At 65.6% G+C, this 18,092-nt stretch overlaps 2 protein-coding genes across 3 annotated transcripts; one reads left to right on the plus strand and one right to left on the minus strand.

Moving 5' to 3' along the window:
- Positions 1-388: 388 nt before the first annotated feature.
- ZNF385A (zinc finger protein 385A) lies at positions 389-10,324 on the plus strand. Its single transcript, XM_071799870.1, has 8 exons — positions 389-450; positions 812-908; positions 1,547-1,645; positions 2,847-2,985; positions 4,146-4,361; positions 6,232-6,395; positions 7,297-7,389; positions 8,457-10,324. Exons 2-8 carry the CDS (start codon positions 816-818, stop codon positions 8,685-8,687), a joined length of 1,035 nt encoding a protein of 344 aa, XP_071655971.1. The 5' UTR covers positions 389-450; positions 812-815; the 3' UTR covers positions 8,688-10,324.
- Positions 10,325-10,532: 208 nt separating this feature from the next.
- COPZ1 (COPI coat complex subunit zeta 1) lies at positions 10,533-16,710 on the minus strand. 2 transcript variants are annotated; one of them, XM_071799889.1, is made up of 9 exons: positions 16,628-16,710; positions 14,024-14,092; positions 13,528-13,609; positions 13,334-13,425; positions 12,727-12,782; positions 11,492-11,569; positions 11,347-11,398; positions 11,219-11,257; positions 10,533-10,654 (listed from the first exon to the last, which is right to left on the minus strand). In XM_071799889.1, the coding sequence occupies exons 1-9, from the start codon at positions 16,643-16,645 to the stop codon at positions 10,607-10,609; spliced, it is 534 nt and encodes a 177-aa protein (XP_071655990.1). In that variant the 5' UTR covers positions 16,646-16,710; the 3' UTR covers positions 10,533-10,606. The 2 variants fall into 2 exon arrangements, with proteins under 2 accessions (XP_071655990.1, XP_071655989.1); XM_071799888.1 differs by having other exon boundaries at positions 10,650-10,789.
- Between the last annotated feature and the right edge of the window lie 1,382 nt (positions 16,711-18,092).

The following is an 18,092-nucleotide window of genomic DNA, read 5'->3' on the forward strand; positions in this document are numbered from 1 at the left end:
CACAGATCCCCCTGCATTCGCAGACACCCCCCCCCCCCCCAACCTGCCCCACAGACCCGGGTGGGGAGGGTGCAGAGTGGGGGGTGACACACAGGGGGTGGGGGGGACACGGGGGTGTCATGGTTCTAACCAGAGGCACCCACGGGGGACCAGCCCCACCCGGACGCCTGGGTTCCTCCCCACCCCACTCCCCCAACCCGGACGCCTGGGTTCCTCTCCACCCCACTCCCCCCACCCGGACGCCTGGGTTCCTCCCTACACCCCCGCCCTGCGCCTGGGGCGCGCGTGGGCGGGGCGTGGGGAGCCCGTTCCCGAGGCAACCGCCCGCCCCCGCCCACGCGTGTCCCGACATGTGCGTGTCCCCGCCCGCCGGTGCGCCTGCGCAGAACCGCGCGTGGAGCGGGGGGGGACGCGCGTGGAGCGGGGACACGTGAGCGAGCGCCGACACGGGTGGGAGGAATTGCGGGGGGGGGGGGAGGGGGGGGCGGAATATGGGAGACACGCGTGGCCGGGGGGACACGCGTGTGACGTGAATCTCCCGCTCGCCATGCGTGTCCCCCCCCCCACCCCGCGCCTGCCCCACTTCTGCGCGGCGCCATTGGCTGCGCTGAGCGCGGAGAGCGGGGGGGGAACACGCGGGGGTGGGGGGTGGGGGGGGGACACATTGCGGGGGGGGACACGCGGGGCCAGCGCCACCCCACAGGTAACACCGCAACCCCCGGGGGTGGAGTGAACGGGAACGGGGGGTGAACGGGAACCGGGGGGGGTGAAGGGGAACCGGGGTGGGGGTCTGACTGTGTCCCCCCCCCAGGGCGATGCTGCGGCCGCTGGGGCCGCCCCCCCCCGGCCGCCTCCTGCTGCCCGAAGCCGCCGCTGCTGCCCTGCGGCTGCTGCCGCCGCTGCCCGCGGTGAGTGCGGGGGACACGGGAGTGGGGGACACGCGGGGACACTGCGGGGACATTGGGGGGTGCGGGGGGGCGCACAGGCCGGTGCGGAGCGGAAGCCCCGCCCCCTCCCGGCCGCCGTACCGGGACCCCCCCCTCCCCGTGTCACCCCCCCCCCCGCAGCAACGGGACGCGCTGGGGTAAGGGGGAGGGGGGGACGACACTGAAATCCACCCGTGGATGGGGGGGTGGGACGGGTGGGGTCGGTCCCCCGGGTTTGGGTGGGGGAGATTCCAGAGGCGCTGTGGATGGGGGGGGGGGGGGGGCACATGGTGCAGCTGCCCGGCCCCCCCCCCCCCGGCACAAACAGCCGGCACACAGCCCCCACCAGCACCCATTGCACCCCTACAGCACCCCCCAGCACCCACTGCACCCCCATAGCACCCACTGCACCCCATAGCACCCATAGCCCCCCCCCCGAACCCACTGCACCCACCCCCCGCCCAGCACCCCACAGCACCCCCCAGGCACTCCACAGCCTCCCCCAGCACCCACCCCACCGTGCCCCCCCAGCACCGGGGATGCCCCGGTGGGGGAGTTTGGGGGGGGCTGTGTGGGTGCTGCCCCCGCGCAGGCTGTGACCCCCCCATCCCGTGCTGCAGATGGAGCCGCTGCCGAAGGTGCTGGGGGGGGGCGCGCTGGCCAAGCCCCGGCGCCCCGTGATCGCCTGCAGCGTCTGCCAGATCCGCTTCAACTCCCAGGTGAGACCCCCCCCCAGGACCCCCCCAGGGCCCCCCCAGACACTCAGGACCCCTCCAGACTCCCAGGACCCCCCCCAGGACCCCTCCAGACTCCCAGGACCCCCCAAACAACTGGGACCCCCCTGAACAACCAGGACCTCCCCAGACACCTGGGACCCCCCCCCAGGACCCCCCTAGACACCTGGGACCCCCCCAAAGACCCAGGACCCCCCCAAACACCCAGAACCCCCCCCAGGACCCCCCCAGACTCCTGGGACCCCCCCAACACCTGGGACCCTCCCAAACAACCAAGACCTCCCCAGACACCCGGGAGTCCCCCAGGATCCCCCAAAACACCCAGGACCCCCCCAAACACCTGGGTCCCCCCCAGACACCCAGGACCCCCTCGGGACCCCCCCAGACAAGCAGGACCCTCCCAAACACCCAGGACACCCCAAAGACCCAGGACCCCCCCCAAACACCCTGGACCCCCCAGGACCCCCCCAGACACCCAGGACCCCCCCAGGACTCCCCCAGACACCCAGGACACCCCAAACAGCTGGGACCCCCCAAACATCCTGGACTTCCCCTGTGTATTCTGGACCCCCCCCAGGTGTCTGGGACCCCCCCAGCACTTGGACCCCCCCCAGACACTGGGGACCCCCCAATATCTGTGTGTCCCCCACCAGATTCTGCCCTGGTTTGGGGGACCAAGTGCTCAGGTGTCCCATGTCCCCAAGGGTGGGGGTCCCCAGGGTGACACTTGTCCCCAGGCTTCGGAGTCCCCAAACTTGGGGGTCCCCAGGGTGCGGGTCTGTGGGCTCTCATGTCCCCAAGAGTGGGGGTCCCCAGGGTGTCCCATGTCCCTAAGGGTGGGGGTCTCCAGGGTGACACTTGTCCCCAGATTTCAGGGTCCCCACACTTCGGGGTCCTCATTGTGTCCCATGTCCCCATGGGGTCATAGTGACTCTTGTCCCTAGGGTTGGGTGTCCCAAGGGTGGGGATCCCCAGGGTGTTCCATGTCCCCAAGGGTGGGGATCCCCAGGGTGTCCCATGTCCCCAGGGGTGGGTGGGGGGTCCATGAGGTGCCACATCCCGGGGTGACCTGGTCCCCAGAGCGGGGTCTGTGGGGTGTCACAGTGTCCCCAGGTGGGTGTCGCGGTGTCCCCAGGGGGTGATGCAGTGTCCCCAAGGGGGTGACATGCTGTTCCCTTGTCCCCAGAGCCAGGCGGCCGCTCACTACCAGGGGAACCGTCACGCGCGGCGCCTCAAGGGGCTGGAGGCCGCCCGGGCCCGCCGGGGGGGGGACAGCGGGGACCCCCCCGAGCCCCCCGCGTCCACAGACACACCCGAGCGCACAGGTGGGTCCCCACAGCCCCCCAAGTGTCCCCGGGACACCCCTGGGTCCCCAACACACCCCAGGGTGTCCCCATGTGTCCCTATGACACCCCTGGACACCTGGGTCCCCCCCATACCCTGGGGTGTCCCCACGTGTCCCTATGACACCCCAGATGCCTGGGTTCCCCCCATGGACCCTGGGGTGTCCCCACGTGTCCCCCTGGACACCCCTGGACACCTGGGTCCCCCACACACCCTGGGGTGTCCCCATGTGTTCCTATGACACCCCTGGGTCCCCCCTGAACCCTGGGGTGTCCCCACATGTCCCCGTGACACCCCCAGACACCTGGGTCCCCCACAAACCCTGGGGTGTCCCCATGTGTCTCCATTGCACCCTTGGGTCCCCCCACACCCTGGGGTGTCCCCATGTGTCCCCATGACACCCCTGGATCCCTCCATACCCTGGGGTGTCCCCATGTGTCCCCATTGCACCCCTGGATCCCCCCCACACCCTGGGGTGTCCCCACGTGTCCCCATGACTCCCCTGGGTCCCCCCTGAACCTTGGGGTGTCCCCACATGTCCCCCTGGACACCCCTGGACACCCCTGGACACCTGGGTCCCCCACACACCCTGGGGTGTCCCCATGTGTTCCTATGACACCCCTGGGTCCCCCACACACACCTGGGTCCCCCCTGAACCCTGGGGTGTCCCCACATGTCCCCGTGACACCCCCAGACACCTGAGTCCCCCACAAACCCTGGGGTGTCCCCATGTGTCTCCATTGCACCCTTGGGTCCCCCCACACCCTGGGGTGTCCCCATGTGTCCCCATTGCACCCCTGGGTCCCCCCACATCCTGGGGTGTCCCCATGTGTCTCCATTGCACCCCTGGGTCCCCCCACATCCTGGGGTGTCCCCATGTGTCCCCAGTGCACCCCTGGGTCTCCCCACACCCTGGGGTGTCCCCACGTGTCCCCATTGCACCCCTGGGTCCCCCCTGAACCCTGGGGTGTCCCCACGTGTCCCTGTGAGACCCCCAGACACCTGGGTCCCCCACAAACCCTGGGGTGTCCCCATGACACCCCTGTGTCCCCCATGTCCCTATGACACCCCCGGACGCATGGGTCCCCTTCACCCCCTGGTGGGGGTCCCTGTGCATCCCACTGACCCCCATAAATTGCAGGCGAGCAGCCCCCCACCCCCGCCGCCCCCGGTGCCCCCGGGCCCCCCTCGCCCCCCACTGTGCCCCCCCAGGGTGCGGAGCCGGCGGGGGGGGCGCAGGGGGGGCCGGGGGGTGAGGAGGAGGAGGAGGAGAAGGCCAAGGCCAAGCGGCTGCTGTACTGCGCGCTCTGCAAGGTGGCCGTCAACTCCCTGTCCCAGCTGGAGGCGCACAACAAAGGTGGGGACACGGGGACACAGGGGGGCTCTGGGACATGGGGGACACAGGGGACATGGGGATGCTGGAGGGTGGCGGGGACTGGAGACATAGGGACACAGGGGAGACACAGGGACACTGTGGGGCCTGGGGACATGGGGACACTGGAGGGCAAGCGGGGACATGGGGACACAGGGGATGTGGGGGTGACATGGGGACAATGGAGGGATGGGGGTTAGGGGACATAGGGACACAGCGGACATGAGGGACACAGGGACACTGTGGGGTCTGGGGACATGAGGGATATGGGGGTGACACAGGGACACTGGGGGTCCTGGGGACACGAGGGACTTGGGGACACAGGGGATGTGGGGGTGACACGGGGACAATGGATGGGTGGGGGTCAGGGGACATAGGGACACAGCAGACATGAGGGACACAGGGACACTGTGGGGTCTGGGGACATGAGGGACATGGGGGTGACACATGGACACTGGGGGTCCTGGGGACACGAGGGACATGGGGACACAGGGACACTGGGGGTCCTGGGGACACGAGGGACATGGGGACACAGGGGATGTGGGGGTGACACGGGGACAATGGATGGGTGGGGGTCAGGGGACATAGGGACGCAGCAGACATGAGGGACACAGGGACACTGTGGGGTCTGGGGACACGAGGGACATGGGGGTGACACGGGGACACTGGGGGTCCTGGGGACACGAGGGACATGGGGACACAGGGTATGTGGGGGTGACACGGGGACAATGGGGGTCAGGGGACATAGGGACACAGCAGACATGAGGGACACAGGGACACTGTGGGGTCTGGGGACATGAGGGACATGGGGGTGACACGGGGACACTGGGGGTCCTGGGGACACGAGGGACATGGGGACACAGGGGACGTGGGGGTGACACGGGGACAATGGAGGGATGGGGGTCAGGGGACATAGGGACACAGCAGACATGAGGGACACAGGGACACTGTGGGGTCTGGGGACACGAGGGACATGGGGGTGACACAGGGACACTGGGGGTCCTGGGGACACGAGGGACATGGGGACACAGGGGACGTGGGGGTGACACGGGGACAATGGAGGGATGGGGGTCAGGGGACATAGGGACACAGCAAACATGAGGGACACAGGGACACTGTGGGGTCTGGGGACACGGGGGACGTGGGGGTGACACAGGGACACTGGGGGTCCTGGGGACACGAGGGACATGGGGACACGGGGACACAGGGGACGTGGGGGGGACACGGGGACAATGGATGGGTGGGGGTCAGGGGACATAGGGACACAGCAGACATGAGGGACACAGGGACACTGTGGGGTCTGGGGACACGAGGGACATGGGGGTGACACAGGGACACTGGGGGTCCTGGGGACACGAGGGACATGGGGACACAGGGGACGTGGGGGTGACACGGGGACAATGGAGGGATGGGGGTCAGGGGACATAGGGACACAGCAAACATGAGGGACACAGGGACACTGTGGGGTCTGGGGACATGAGGGACATGGGGACACAGGGGACATGGGGGTGACACAGGGACACCGTGGGACCTGGGGACACGAGGGACATGGGGACACAGGGGACGTGGGTGGGACACAGGGGACATGGGGGTGACAGGGGGACACTGGAGGGCAGGGGGTCTGGGGACACAAGGGACATGGGGACACAGGGGACGTGGGTGGGACACAGGGGACATGGGGGTGACAGGGGGACACTGGAGGGCAGGGGTTCTGGGGACACAAGGGACATGGGGACATGAGGGCCACGGGGACACAGGGGACGTGGTGGGGACACGGGGACTCTGGGGGGCTTGGGGACACTGGGGGGGCAGAGGAGGGTCTGGGGGTGTTGGGGTCCCAGCTGCGGTTCCCCAGGCACGAAGCACAAGACGCTGGTGGAGGCGCGCAGCGGGCTGGGGCCCATCCGCGCCTTCCCGCGCCCGGGGGGGCCCGCGGGGACCCCCCCAGAGCCCCCCGAGCGCTCCTTCCACTGCCAGATCTGCAACGTGCGCCTCAACTCCGAGCTGCAGCTCAAGCAGGTACCGGGGACCCCCAGACAGCCCAGACACCCCCGGGACCCCCCAACCCCCCCTGGGACCCCCCAACCCCTCCTTGGGATCCCCAGACACCCCAGGGCCCTGCCCCAAAACCATCCTGGGACCCCCAAGGACCCCCAGACAACCCCCCCAAGCCCACCCGAGAATCCCAACCCCCCCTGGGAACCCCATACACCCCAAAACCATCCTGGGGCTCCCAGACACCCCCCCAACCCCTCATGGGACCCCCCCCCAACCCTCCCAGGACCCCCAACCCCTCCCTGGGACCCCCAGACACCCCAGGGACCCCCAACCCCTCCCTGGGATCCCCAGACACCCCAGGCCCCCCCCAAAACCATCCTGGGGCTCCCAAGGACCCCCAGACAACCCCTGCAAGCCCACCTGAGAATCCCAGCCCCCCCTGGGAACCCCATACACCCCAAAACCATCCTGGGGCTCCCAGACACTCCAAGGACCCCCAAGCCTCTCCAAGACCCCCAGACGCCCCCAAATCCCTCTGAGACCCCCAGACATGCCCCCAAACTCTCGTGGGACCCCCCAAACTCTCCCGGGACCCCCAAATCCCCCTGGGACCCCAAGACACCCCCCCAAACCCTCTCAGGACCCTCAAACCCCCCAGGACCCCCAGACACCCGTGGGACCCCCAAATCTCCCTGGGACCCCCAGACACCCCCCCAGCTCCTCCTGGGACCCCCCAAACCATCCTAAGACCCCAGACCCCCCCCAGAATGCTTTCGGGAGCCTCCGCCCAGCTCCACTTGACTCCCCTAATCTCTCCTCTACTCCCGGCTGCCTGGGTCCCCCCGGACGCCTGGGTCCCCTGACCCCCCCCCCCACCTCTCCCCGGACGCCTGGGTCCCCTGACCCCCCCTTGCCCCCCCAGCACATCTCCAGCCGGCGGCACCGGGACGGGGTGGCTGGGAAGCCCAATCCCCTGCTGAGCCGCCACAAGAAGCCGCGGAGCCCCCCCGAGCTGGTATGGGGGCTATAGGGCATCTATAGGGTGGGGGATGGCCGAGGGTATCTATAGGGTGACTGGGAGTATCTCAGTGGGTGCCCCATGGGGTTGGCGGGGGGACTGGGGATATCTATGGAGTGCTTGGGGTTATCTATGGGGTGACAAGGGCATCTATAAGGTACCCAATATCTATAGGATGTTTGGGGGTATCTATAGGGTGCCCTGAAGGGACCCTGAAGATGGGGGTTGCCAACAAGTGGGGTATCTATAGGGTTGCTGGGGGTATCCTGGGGGTATCTATAGGGTTGCTGGGGTATCTTGGGGGTATCCTGGGGGTATCTATAGGGTTTCTGGGGTATCCTGGGGGTATCCATAGGGTTGCTGCAGTATCTTGGAGGTATCCTGGGGGTATCTATAGGGTTTCTGGGGTATCCTGGGGGTATCTATAGGGTTGCTGGGGTATCTTAGGGGTATCCTGGGGGTATCTATAGGGTTTCTGGGGTATCCTGGGGGTATCTATAGGGTTGCTGGGGTATCTTAGGGGCATCCTGGGGGTATCTATAGGGTTTCTGGGGTATCCTGGGGGTATCTATAGGGTTGCTGGGGTATCTTAGGGGCATCCTGGGGGTATCTATAGGGTTTCTGGGGTATCCTGGGGGTATCCATAGGGTTGCTGGGATATCTTGGGGGTATCCTGGGGGTATCTATAGGGTTTCTGGGGTATCCTGGGGGTATCTATAGGGTTGCTGGGGTATCTTAGGGGCATCCTGGGGGTATCTATAGGGTTTCTGGGGTATCCTGGGGGTATCCATAGGGTTGCTGGGATATCTTGGGGGTATCCTGGGGGTATCTATAGGGTTTCTGGGGTATCCTGGGGGTATCCATAGGGTTGCTGGGATATCTTGGGGGTATCCTGGGGGTATCTATAGGATTCCTGGGGGTATCTATCAGGTGCCCTATAAGACAAGGGGGTGGGATCTCGGGGTGCTCTGGGCGGGGGGTTGGTGGGACCTGGGGGGTACCCAGGGAAGGGGGTCTCTGGGGGTGCCCCCCCCCAACCCCTGACCCCTGTCCCCCCACCACAGGCCCCGCTGCCGTTCCCCAAGGAGCTGCCCAAGGCACTGGCGGGGGGGGGGCTCCTGCCGCCGCCCCTGGCCCTGGCGGCTGCCGCCGCCGCCATGGCCGCCCCCCCACTGGCCCTGCGCCCCCCCGGGCCCCCCCTCCTGCCCGGGCCCCCCCTGGCCCCCGCGCTGCTGCGCCCCGCGCCCGGGCCCCTGCGCCCCGCACATGCCCCCCTGCTCTTCTCCCCATACTGACCCCCCTGGCAACCGTTGCCTGGCAACCGTCACCTGGCAACCGGTACCCGGCAACCAGGCGAGTGGTACCTGGAAAGCATCACCCAGCAACTGTTGCCCAGCAACCGGTACCTGGCAATGGTCACCCAGCAACCCCCCCCCTCAGCGCAACGCAGCAACTGTTGCCAGGCAACCGAGCAGTGGTGGTTACCCGGCAACCATCCCAGAATGGTTCCCTGGCAACAGTTGCCCAGCAACCAGCCGCCCCAATGGGTACCCAGCGAAGGAGCCCGGAAATCTGCCCGGCAACAGCCTCGCTGTGGCAATGGTTACCTGGCAACAGGCCCCACCCGCCCAGCAATGGTTACCTGGCAACACCCCCCACCCGCAATAGTTCCCTGGTAACCCGCCTGACAATGGTTACCTGGCAACAGGACCGGCAACGGTTGCCTGGCAACCAGGAGATGATGTTTACCCAGCAATGGTACCCGGCACTGGTTGCCTGGCAACCAGGAGATGATGTTTACCCAGCAATGGTACCCGGCACTGGTTGCCTGGCAACCAGGAGATGATGTTTACCCAGCAATGGTACCCGGCACTGGTTGCCTGGCAACCATGTCCAGCATCTCCACCTGACAGAGGGACCCAGCAACGGTCCCTAGCAACCGTTTCCTAGCAACCATATCCCAGCAACCGTGCTCGGCAACAGCCCCCCCGCACCCCCACCCCCTCCCCGGCTGCTCCCGGGGCTCAGTGACTATTTTTTAACTGGAATTGGGATATTTGGCAGGAAAATGATGAACACCCCCCCCCCCCGGCCCCACTGCACAACTCCCGCGGGGACGGGGATCCCCCCCCAGAGACCAGGGTGGGGTGGGGGGCACGGGGGGGTCCCCAGTGGTGTGTGTGTGTGTGTGTGTGTGTGTCCCAGGCCCCTCAGGGATCTGCTAAGCAATCAGTGATGGCTGAAGGGAGCCCGCCCCCCACCCCCGGCCAGGGTGTCGTCCCCCCCCACAACCCCAGGGTGCCCCCCCAAGCCATGACCTCTTGCACTGAGGGCAGCAAGCCCTGCACACCCCCCCGGGCGGGGGGACCCATTCACCCCCCCCCCACCCAAACAAACCCCAGGGCCCCCCCCCCTTCTTGGCCCAGCCCATTGCAATAATGCGGGGGGGTCCGGGGCACCCCCCACCCTGTAAATAGCGCCCCCCCAGCCCGGTATTGCCCCACAAACACTGTGCCCCCCCCATCACTGTGCCCTCCCTTTAGTGCCCCCCACGATCACTGTGCCCCCCGCACTGAGCACCCCCATCACTGTGACCCCCCCCTTTATCAACCCCCCACTATCACTGTGCCCCCCCTCCTTATCACTACACCCCACCCATCCTTATCACCCCAGAACTGGCACTGCCCCCCCCCTTGCACCCCCCCCACCCCGTTCCTTATTGTCGCCCCCACTTGGCACTGCCCCCCCCCACTTCCCGGTGCCCCCCCCCCCAAGTCAATACTGTGATTTAAGCAAAGCAATAGCAGGCAGGGGGGTGAGGGGGAGACAGGATTTGGGGGGGGGGGCACAGAGCCTTGTTCCCCCCCCCAGCATCCACCTGTCCCCATGTTCCCCAACCCCCAGCTTTGCCCCAATAAATGATGATGTTTGAGCTCCTGGTTTTGGTTTCTTTGGGGGGGGGGACACAGGAGGTTTGGGGGGGCCCCCCAACATGTCCAAGTGTATCCCCCCCACCCACAGCAAAACGGACCCCCCCACATCAAGGGGGGACACCAGACCCCTCCCCGGACGCCTGGGTCCCCCCTGCATGGATGTGGGGGGGGGGGCGGCGCAGGGACAGACAAGGCCACACACAGAAGTTGGGGGCATGACATGTTGGGGGGGGGGGGGGGGTGACATGTTGGGGGGCACACGGGGTCCGGGGGGGGTCGCGCTAATGCAGCAGTGTCCACTTGATTTGCTCCTTCGCCGACTGCAGCACCTGGTGGGGGGACACGGTGTTGGGGGGGGGGACACCCGTGGGTGCTGGGGGGACATGGGGCGGGGGCCGGGGGGGGGGGGGGTCGCGCTAACGCAGCAGCGTCCACTTGATTTGCTCCTTCGCCGACTGCAGCACCTGGGGGGGGACACGGTGTTGGGGGGGGGGGGGGACGACACCCGTGGGTGCTGGGGGGACATATTGGGGGGGCCCTGGGGCACCCAGGTGGCACTGGGGGAGTCACAGGGATGGACATGGGGACATCAGGGGCAGCTGGGGACACCCAGATGGCACTGGGTGGGGGGCACATGGCGGGGGGGCACCCATGGGTGGGGGGACATGGAGGGGGCCTCAGGGACACCCAGGTGGCACTGGGCGGGGTACATGGTGGGGGGGCACAGGGGCACCCATGGGTGGGGGGGACATGGGGGGGGCCTCAGGGACACCCAGGTGACACTGGGGACACCCAGGAGTTTGGTGTCCTTGGAGGGGGGGGCAGCACCAGCCCTGGGCGGGGGTTCCGGGGGTGCCGTGAGTGGGGGTCCTGGTGGGGACATGGGGCCATACCTGTGACACCGTCTGCTCCGTGAGGGGCACGTCCTCGCCCTGTGACACATGGGGGGGCGGTGAGTGCCTGGGGGGCACCCATAACCCCCCCATGACCCCCCCACGTCCCCCCCATTGACCCCCCATACCCGCACGGCCACGCGATGAACCACTTGCTGGGGGTCGCTCTCCAGGACGATGCTGTGGAATTTGGGGGGGGACATGGAACCCTCAGCACCAAGTGACCCCCTCCATGGGGGACAGACCTTGGTGGGGGGGGACACGGGGACTCACCCCCCATCCACGATCTCGTCCATGGCCAAGAACAGCCCCTCCATGTTCTCCAGCAGCGCCCGTTTCTCCACGTTTTTCCTGGGGGGGGGGACATGCTCAGCACCCCCCCCCACCCACAATGGGGACCCCCCCACAATGGGACCTCCCACCCCAGTATGGTGAACCCACCTGCAATGGGGACCTCCCCACAATGGGACCTCAGCTAATAGGTCCCCCTAAAACCAGGACCCTCCTGTAATGGGGACCCCCCCCACAATGGGACCCCAGGTAATAGGACCCCCCCAAAACCAGGACCCCCCTGCAATGGGGACCCCCCCACAATGGGACCCTCCCCAGTATGGGGAACCCACCTGCAACGGGGACCCCCCCCACAATGGGACACCCCCCCAGTATGGGGAACCCACCTGCAATGGGGACCTCCCCACAATGGGACCCCAGGTAATAGGTCCCCCCAAAACCAGGATCCCCCTGCAATGGGGACTCCCCCCACAATGGGACACCCCCCCAGTATGGGGAACCCACCTGCAATGGGGACCCCCCCACAATGGGACCCCCCCCCTCCCAGTATGGGGAACCCACCTGCAATGGGGACCCCCCCACAATGGGACCCCCCGCCCCAGTATGGGGAACCCACCTGCAATGGGGACCCCCCCACAATGGGACCCCCTGCCCCAGTATGGGGAACCCACCTGCAATGGGGACCTCCCCACAATAGGACCCCAGGTAATAGGTCCCCCCAAAACCAGGATCCCCCTGCAATGGGGACCCCCCCCACAATGGGACACCCCCCCCAGTATGGGGAACCCACCTGCAATGGGGACCCCCCCACAATGGGACCCCCCCCCTCCCAGTATGGGGAACCCACCTGCAATGGGGACCCCCCCACAATGGGACCCCCCGCCCCGGTATGGGGAACCCACCTGCAATGGGGACCTCCCCACAATGGGACCCCAGGTAATAGGTCCCCCCACAAAACCAGCAGCTCCCAGCAATGGGGACCCCCCCCACAACGGGGACCCCCCCCAGGACGTGATGCTGTGGCCCTCCCCAAACCATAGGTGACATCTTCCAGAATACAGGTCCTGCCAGGACCTCTGTGTCCCCCCAGCCCCACAGGAGCCCCCCAAGACCTCTGTGCCTCCCTCAGCCCCACAGGAGCCCCTCAGCCCCACAGGAGCCCCCCAGGACCTCTGTGCCCCCCAGGAGCCCCCCAAGACCTCTGTGCCCCCCCCTACCGCAGCATCTGGCTGAGGGAGTCGAACAGGCAGTTGAGCACGGCCGTGAGCATCAGCTGGGGACGGGGGGGCACACGGTGTCACACCCCCGGAGACACCCCACGGTGACCCCCCCGTCCTGGTGTCACACCCCACGTCCCCTCCATCCTATCCCCTCTGTGTCCCCCCCACCCCCATGTCACCCCCAAACCTGCAACCCCCCCATGTCACCCCCAACCTGCAACCCCAACTATGTCACCCCCGCCATGTCACACCCCCAATCTGCAACCCCCTCTATGTCACCCCCCCATGTCACACCCCCAATTTGCAACCCCCATGTCACTCCCCATGTCACCCCCCCATGTCACACCCCCAACTTGCAACACCCCCATGTCACACCCCCAACTTGCAACACCCCCATGTCACCCCCAACCTGCAACCCCCATGTCACCCCCCCATGTCACCCCCAACCTGCAAAGCCCCATGTCACCCCCCAACCTGCCAACCCCCCCATGTTGCCCCCTATGTCACCCCCTACATCACCTCCTATGTCACCCCCCATGTCCCCAGGCCGCCCCCGCCGGGGTGACCCCCCCGCCCCGATGTCCCCACATTGTCCCCAACCCACCTCGTTCTCGTAGGAGCTGCCGATGACATAGAAATAAAGGTCGATGCTGCTCTTGTAGACCACGGTCAGACCCTCCAGCAGCGCAATTTCACCTGCGGGGACAGCGCTGTCACCTCCCCGTGTCCCCAGTGTCCCCATGGGGCTGGCAGCCCCCCCGGGGGGACACAGGTGTCCCTTGTCCCCAGGTCACGCACTGTCGGTGCGGTGGGTCTTGTTGAAGATGTTCTTCTCGAAGGTTTTCTGCTCCTTGGCGCTGGGGTACGTGTCATCGTAGTACTGCGGGGACAGTGGCACTTGGGGACATTTGGGGACATGGGAGGAGTCCTCCCGAGGCCACCAACCCCGTCCCCATGTCCCTGTGCCACCAAACATCCCCTCAATGTCCCCAGCCCTTCCCCGTGTCACCAAACCCCCCTCAATGTCCCCATCCCACCAAACATCCCTTTGTTGGTGCCACATGTCACCTGTGTCACCTCCCAGCCCCACCGATTGTCCCCAGCCCTGTCCCCATGTCCCTGTGCCATCAAACATCCCCCCAATGTCCCCAGCCCTTCCCTGTGCCACCAAACACCCCCCAATGTCCCCATCCCACCAAACATCCCTTTGTTGGTGCCACATGTCACCTGTGTCACCTCCCAGCCCCATCAATTGTCCCCAGCCCTGTCCCCCCCGTGTCACCGCGTCCCCCACCTTGGCGAAGAGCCGCTCGCCGTCGTTGTCCAGGATGATGACGGCTTTGATGGTGTAGAGGGACGGCTCCTGCGGGGACACGGCCGATGTCACCTGTGGGGACACCCACTGGGGACACCCGGTGGCGCCGCGACCTCCCTGGCACCCGCACAGCTCCGTGGTGGCACCGGGGACATGGGGACCGAGCCTGTGACCCTGTCCCTATCCCATCAGTGTCCCTGTCCCTGTTATTGCCCCATCAGTGTCACCATCACTGTTGGTGTCCCCACCAGTGTCCCCATCGCTGTCAGTGTCCCCATCCCTGTTATTGTCATTGTCAGTGTCCCCATCCCTGTTATTGTCCCTGTCAGTGTCCCTGTTCCTATCACTTCCGCCATCAGTGTCACTGTCCCTGTCAGTGTCCCCATCCCTCTTATTGTCCCCATCAGTGTCACCATCACTGTCCCCATCAGTGTCACTATCACTGGCCCTGTCCCTCTTATTGTTCCCATCAGTGTCCCTGTCCCTATCACTGTCCCCATCAGTGTCACCATCACTGTCCCCATCAGTGTCACTATCACTGGCCCTGTCCCTCTTATTGTCCCCATCAGTGTCCCTGTCCCCATCAGCATCACCATCCCTGTCACTGTCCCCATCAGTGTCCCCATCCCTGCCGCTGTCCCCCCATCAGTATCACTGTCAGTGTCCCCATCACTGTCAGTACCCTGTCACTGTCCCCATCGGTGTCCCTGTCGCTGTCCCCGTGGATCCAGGCGCTCCCGAGCTCCCGGGACCAAGTTCTGTGATGCACTGACTGTCCATAGCCACAGCCGGAGTGTAGGACAGAACCTCGCCCCGGGCGCTGCCAGCTCACAGATGGCCACCAAGGGCCACCAAGGGCCACCGACAGCCACCAAGGGCCACCAAGGGCCACTGATGGCCACCAAGGGCCACCAAGGGTCACTGAGGGCCACCAAGGGCCACCAAGGGCCACCAACAGCTATCGACAACCACCGAGGGCCACCATAATCATTGAGGGCCACCAATGGTGACCAATGGCCACTAATGGCCACCAACAGCCACTGAGGGCAACCAAGGGCCAGTGAGGGCCACTCATGGCCACCAACAGCCAGCAAGGGCCACCAATGGTCACCAATGATCACCAAGGGCCATCAACAGCCACCAAGGGCCACCAATGGTCACCAACAGCTATTGACAATCACCAACAGCCACAATAAACACCAAGGGCCACCAAGGGTCACTGAGGGCCACCAAAGGCCACCGATGGCCACCAAGGGCCACCAATGGTCACCAACAGCTATCGACAACCACCAAGAGCCACCATAACCATTGAGGCCCACCAATGGTGACCAACGGCCACTAATGGTCACCAACGGCCACTGAGGGCAACCAAGGGCCACTGAGGGCCACTCATGGCCACCAAGAACCACCAAGGGCCATCAACAGCCACCAAGGGCCACCAATGGTCACCAACAGCTATCGACAATCCCCAAGGGCCACCATAACCATTGAGGGCCACCAATGGTGACCAACTATGGCCACTAATGGCCACCAACAGCCACTGAGGGCAACCAAGGGCCACTGAGGGCCACTCATGGCCACCAACAGCCACCAAGGGCCACCAATGGTCACCAAGGGCCATCAACAGCCACCAAGGGTCACCAATGGTCACCAACAGCTATTGCCAATCACCAACAGCCACAATAAACACCAAGGGCCACCAAGGGTCACTGAGGGCCACCAAGGGCCACCAATAGCCACCAAGGGTCACCAAGGGTCACCAACAGCTATCGACAACCATCAAGGGCCACCATAACCATTGAGGGCCACCAATGGTGACCAATGGCCACTAATGGCCACCAACAGCCACTGAGGGCAACCAAGGGCCACTGAGGGCCACTCATGGCCACCAATGGTCACCAATGGTCACCAAGGGTCATCAACAGCCACCAAGGGCCACCAATGGTCACCAACAGCTATTGCCAATCACCAACAGCCACAATAAACACCAAGGGCCACCAACAGGCACCGAGGGCCACCAAGGGTCACCAATGGGCACCGAGAACCACCAAGAGCCACCAAGGGCCACCCATGGCAACCAACAGCCATTAATGGCCACCAACAGCCACCACCCACAGGCACCGTCCCAGGGCCCCTGTCACCCCACTGGGGACAGTCCCCCCCCGCAGGACGAGACCACCCCAGGGGCACCCGGGAATTTACCCCCCCCCCAATGACCCCCGTTTGCCCCATTGCCCCCAACAGACCCCCCTTTACTCCCCATTTCCCCCCTCACTGCCCCCATTGACTCCCCCCATTCACCCCCCATTTCTTCCACTGCCCCCCCCAAGTTTACCCCAATTGCTCCCCCATTCACGCCACTGGGAACCCCAGTTTATCCCCATTCACCCCCCATTGCCCCCCTAGTTTACGCCCCTCACTACCCCCCCTTACTCCCCATTCACCCCCCATTTCCCCACCATTTCACCCCCACTACCCCCTCGCCCCCCCCCATTTCCCCACCCCGCACCCCAAACGCCGCCCCCCAGTCTCTCCCGTTAACCCCCATTAAGACCCCGGCCCCCCCGGCCCCGCCGCCCTCACCAAGATCAGCGCCTCCATTTTGCGCCCGCCGCTGCCGACGTGGAGCCGGAAGAGCGGCCGCCGCTCATTGGCTGTTCGCCTGCCAGTCACGCCCTTGGCGACCGCCCCTCCGGGCTGATTAGACGAGCCGATGATCTAGTTGGCCAATCGCGACGCAGCTACGCGCGGAGGGAGGGCTAGCTTTTCCCGCCCTTCCCGCAGTGGCCGCTGATTGGAGGAGCGAGCCGTCCGTCACAGCCGCGCCGCACTCCCGGAAGCCGTGGGGGCGGCGCAGTTCCCATGGTGACCAGGGAAGCGCTGACGTCACCCCTTTGCCAGTTTCACCCTGCGGTTGGCTGGCTCGCCAACCACGTGACCGGAAGCGTTTGCCCTTTCCGTGCTTGGCCACATGCCCATAGGTGGACGGGGCCACCTGTGACCTTTGGCTTCTGTGGGGTCAGGAGGGGACATGGGGACACAAGTGGGGGACATAGGGACACATAGGATGTGGGGGACATGGGGACACAAGGGGGATGAGGGGACATGGGGGTATGTGGGATATGGGGGGTGTGGGGACATAGGGGGACACCAGGGGACAAGTGGGGTGCGGGGGGACACGAGGAACGTAGGGGGACAAAGGTGACAAGGGGGGGAACAGCAGGGGGTGTAGGGGGACACAGGGACCCAGCAGCGTCCCAGTGTCACCGCGGGGGGGGATGGGACACCCGGACGCCTGGGTCCTCGCGTGCGGTTTTGGGGTGAGGGGGTGGCGGATGCCCTGGGCCCCACTGATAACGCCGGGGGTGTCACACGTGTCCCCTGTGTCCCCTGTGTCCCCCGCGGGGCCCCAGGGTTGGGCAACCGCCAGTGGCTTCCTGTGCCCGGACGCCTGGGTCCCCCGTGCGGGGGGGGCATGGGGGGGACAGGGAGGGACGCACGAGTGTCCTCTGTCCCTGGCCCCCAACCCTGGGGCCCCTTGTCCCCCTGACCCCACCAGTGTCCCCGAGTTGTGTCCCCTTGTCCCTGTGACCCCATAATTGTCCCTGTGTCCCCCAGCTGTGTCCCCTTTTCCCTGTGACCCCATAATTGTCCCTATGTCCCCCAGCTGTGTCCCCTTGAAGTTAATAGATACATTGTAAATGAGAAACTCATCAATTAGTGATGTAAATGAGCGCTAATTGCGCTTGTGCCGATGTGGGGAGGGCAACCTGGAGCCCCCCAAAGGGGCTGTAGTACCGGTATCCGCCACTGGGTGGCAGCAAAGACCGCGGAATAACCCCCCCGGGTAACCTGTGGATGCGATCGGTTCTTCACATCGATGTATTTTGGGTTAAAAGCCCGCAATAATTGTAATCAACACGCAATAATTGTAATCAACACGCAATAATTGTAATTAACACGCAATAATTGTAATCAACACGCAATAATTGTGCGGGTACGAGCAACGCGAGAGCGTTGGATGCACTTTGGATGATGATTCCCCAGC

This window comes from Patagioenas fasciata, chromosome 28 (genome assembly GCF_037038585.1).
Source record: "Patagioenas fasciata isolate bPatFas1 chromosome 28, bPatFas1.hap1, whole genome shotgun sequence".
Classification (NCBI taxonomy): Eukaryota; Metazoa; Chordata; class Aves; order Columbiformes; family Columbidae; genus Patagioenas; species Patagioenas fasciata.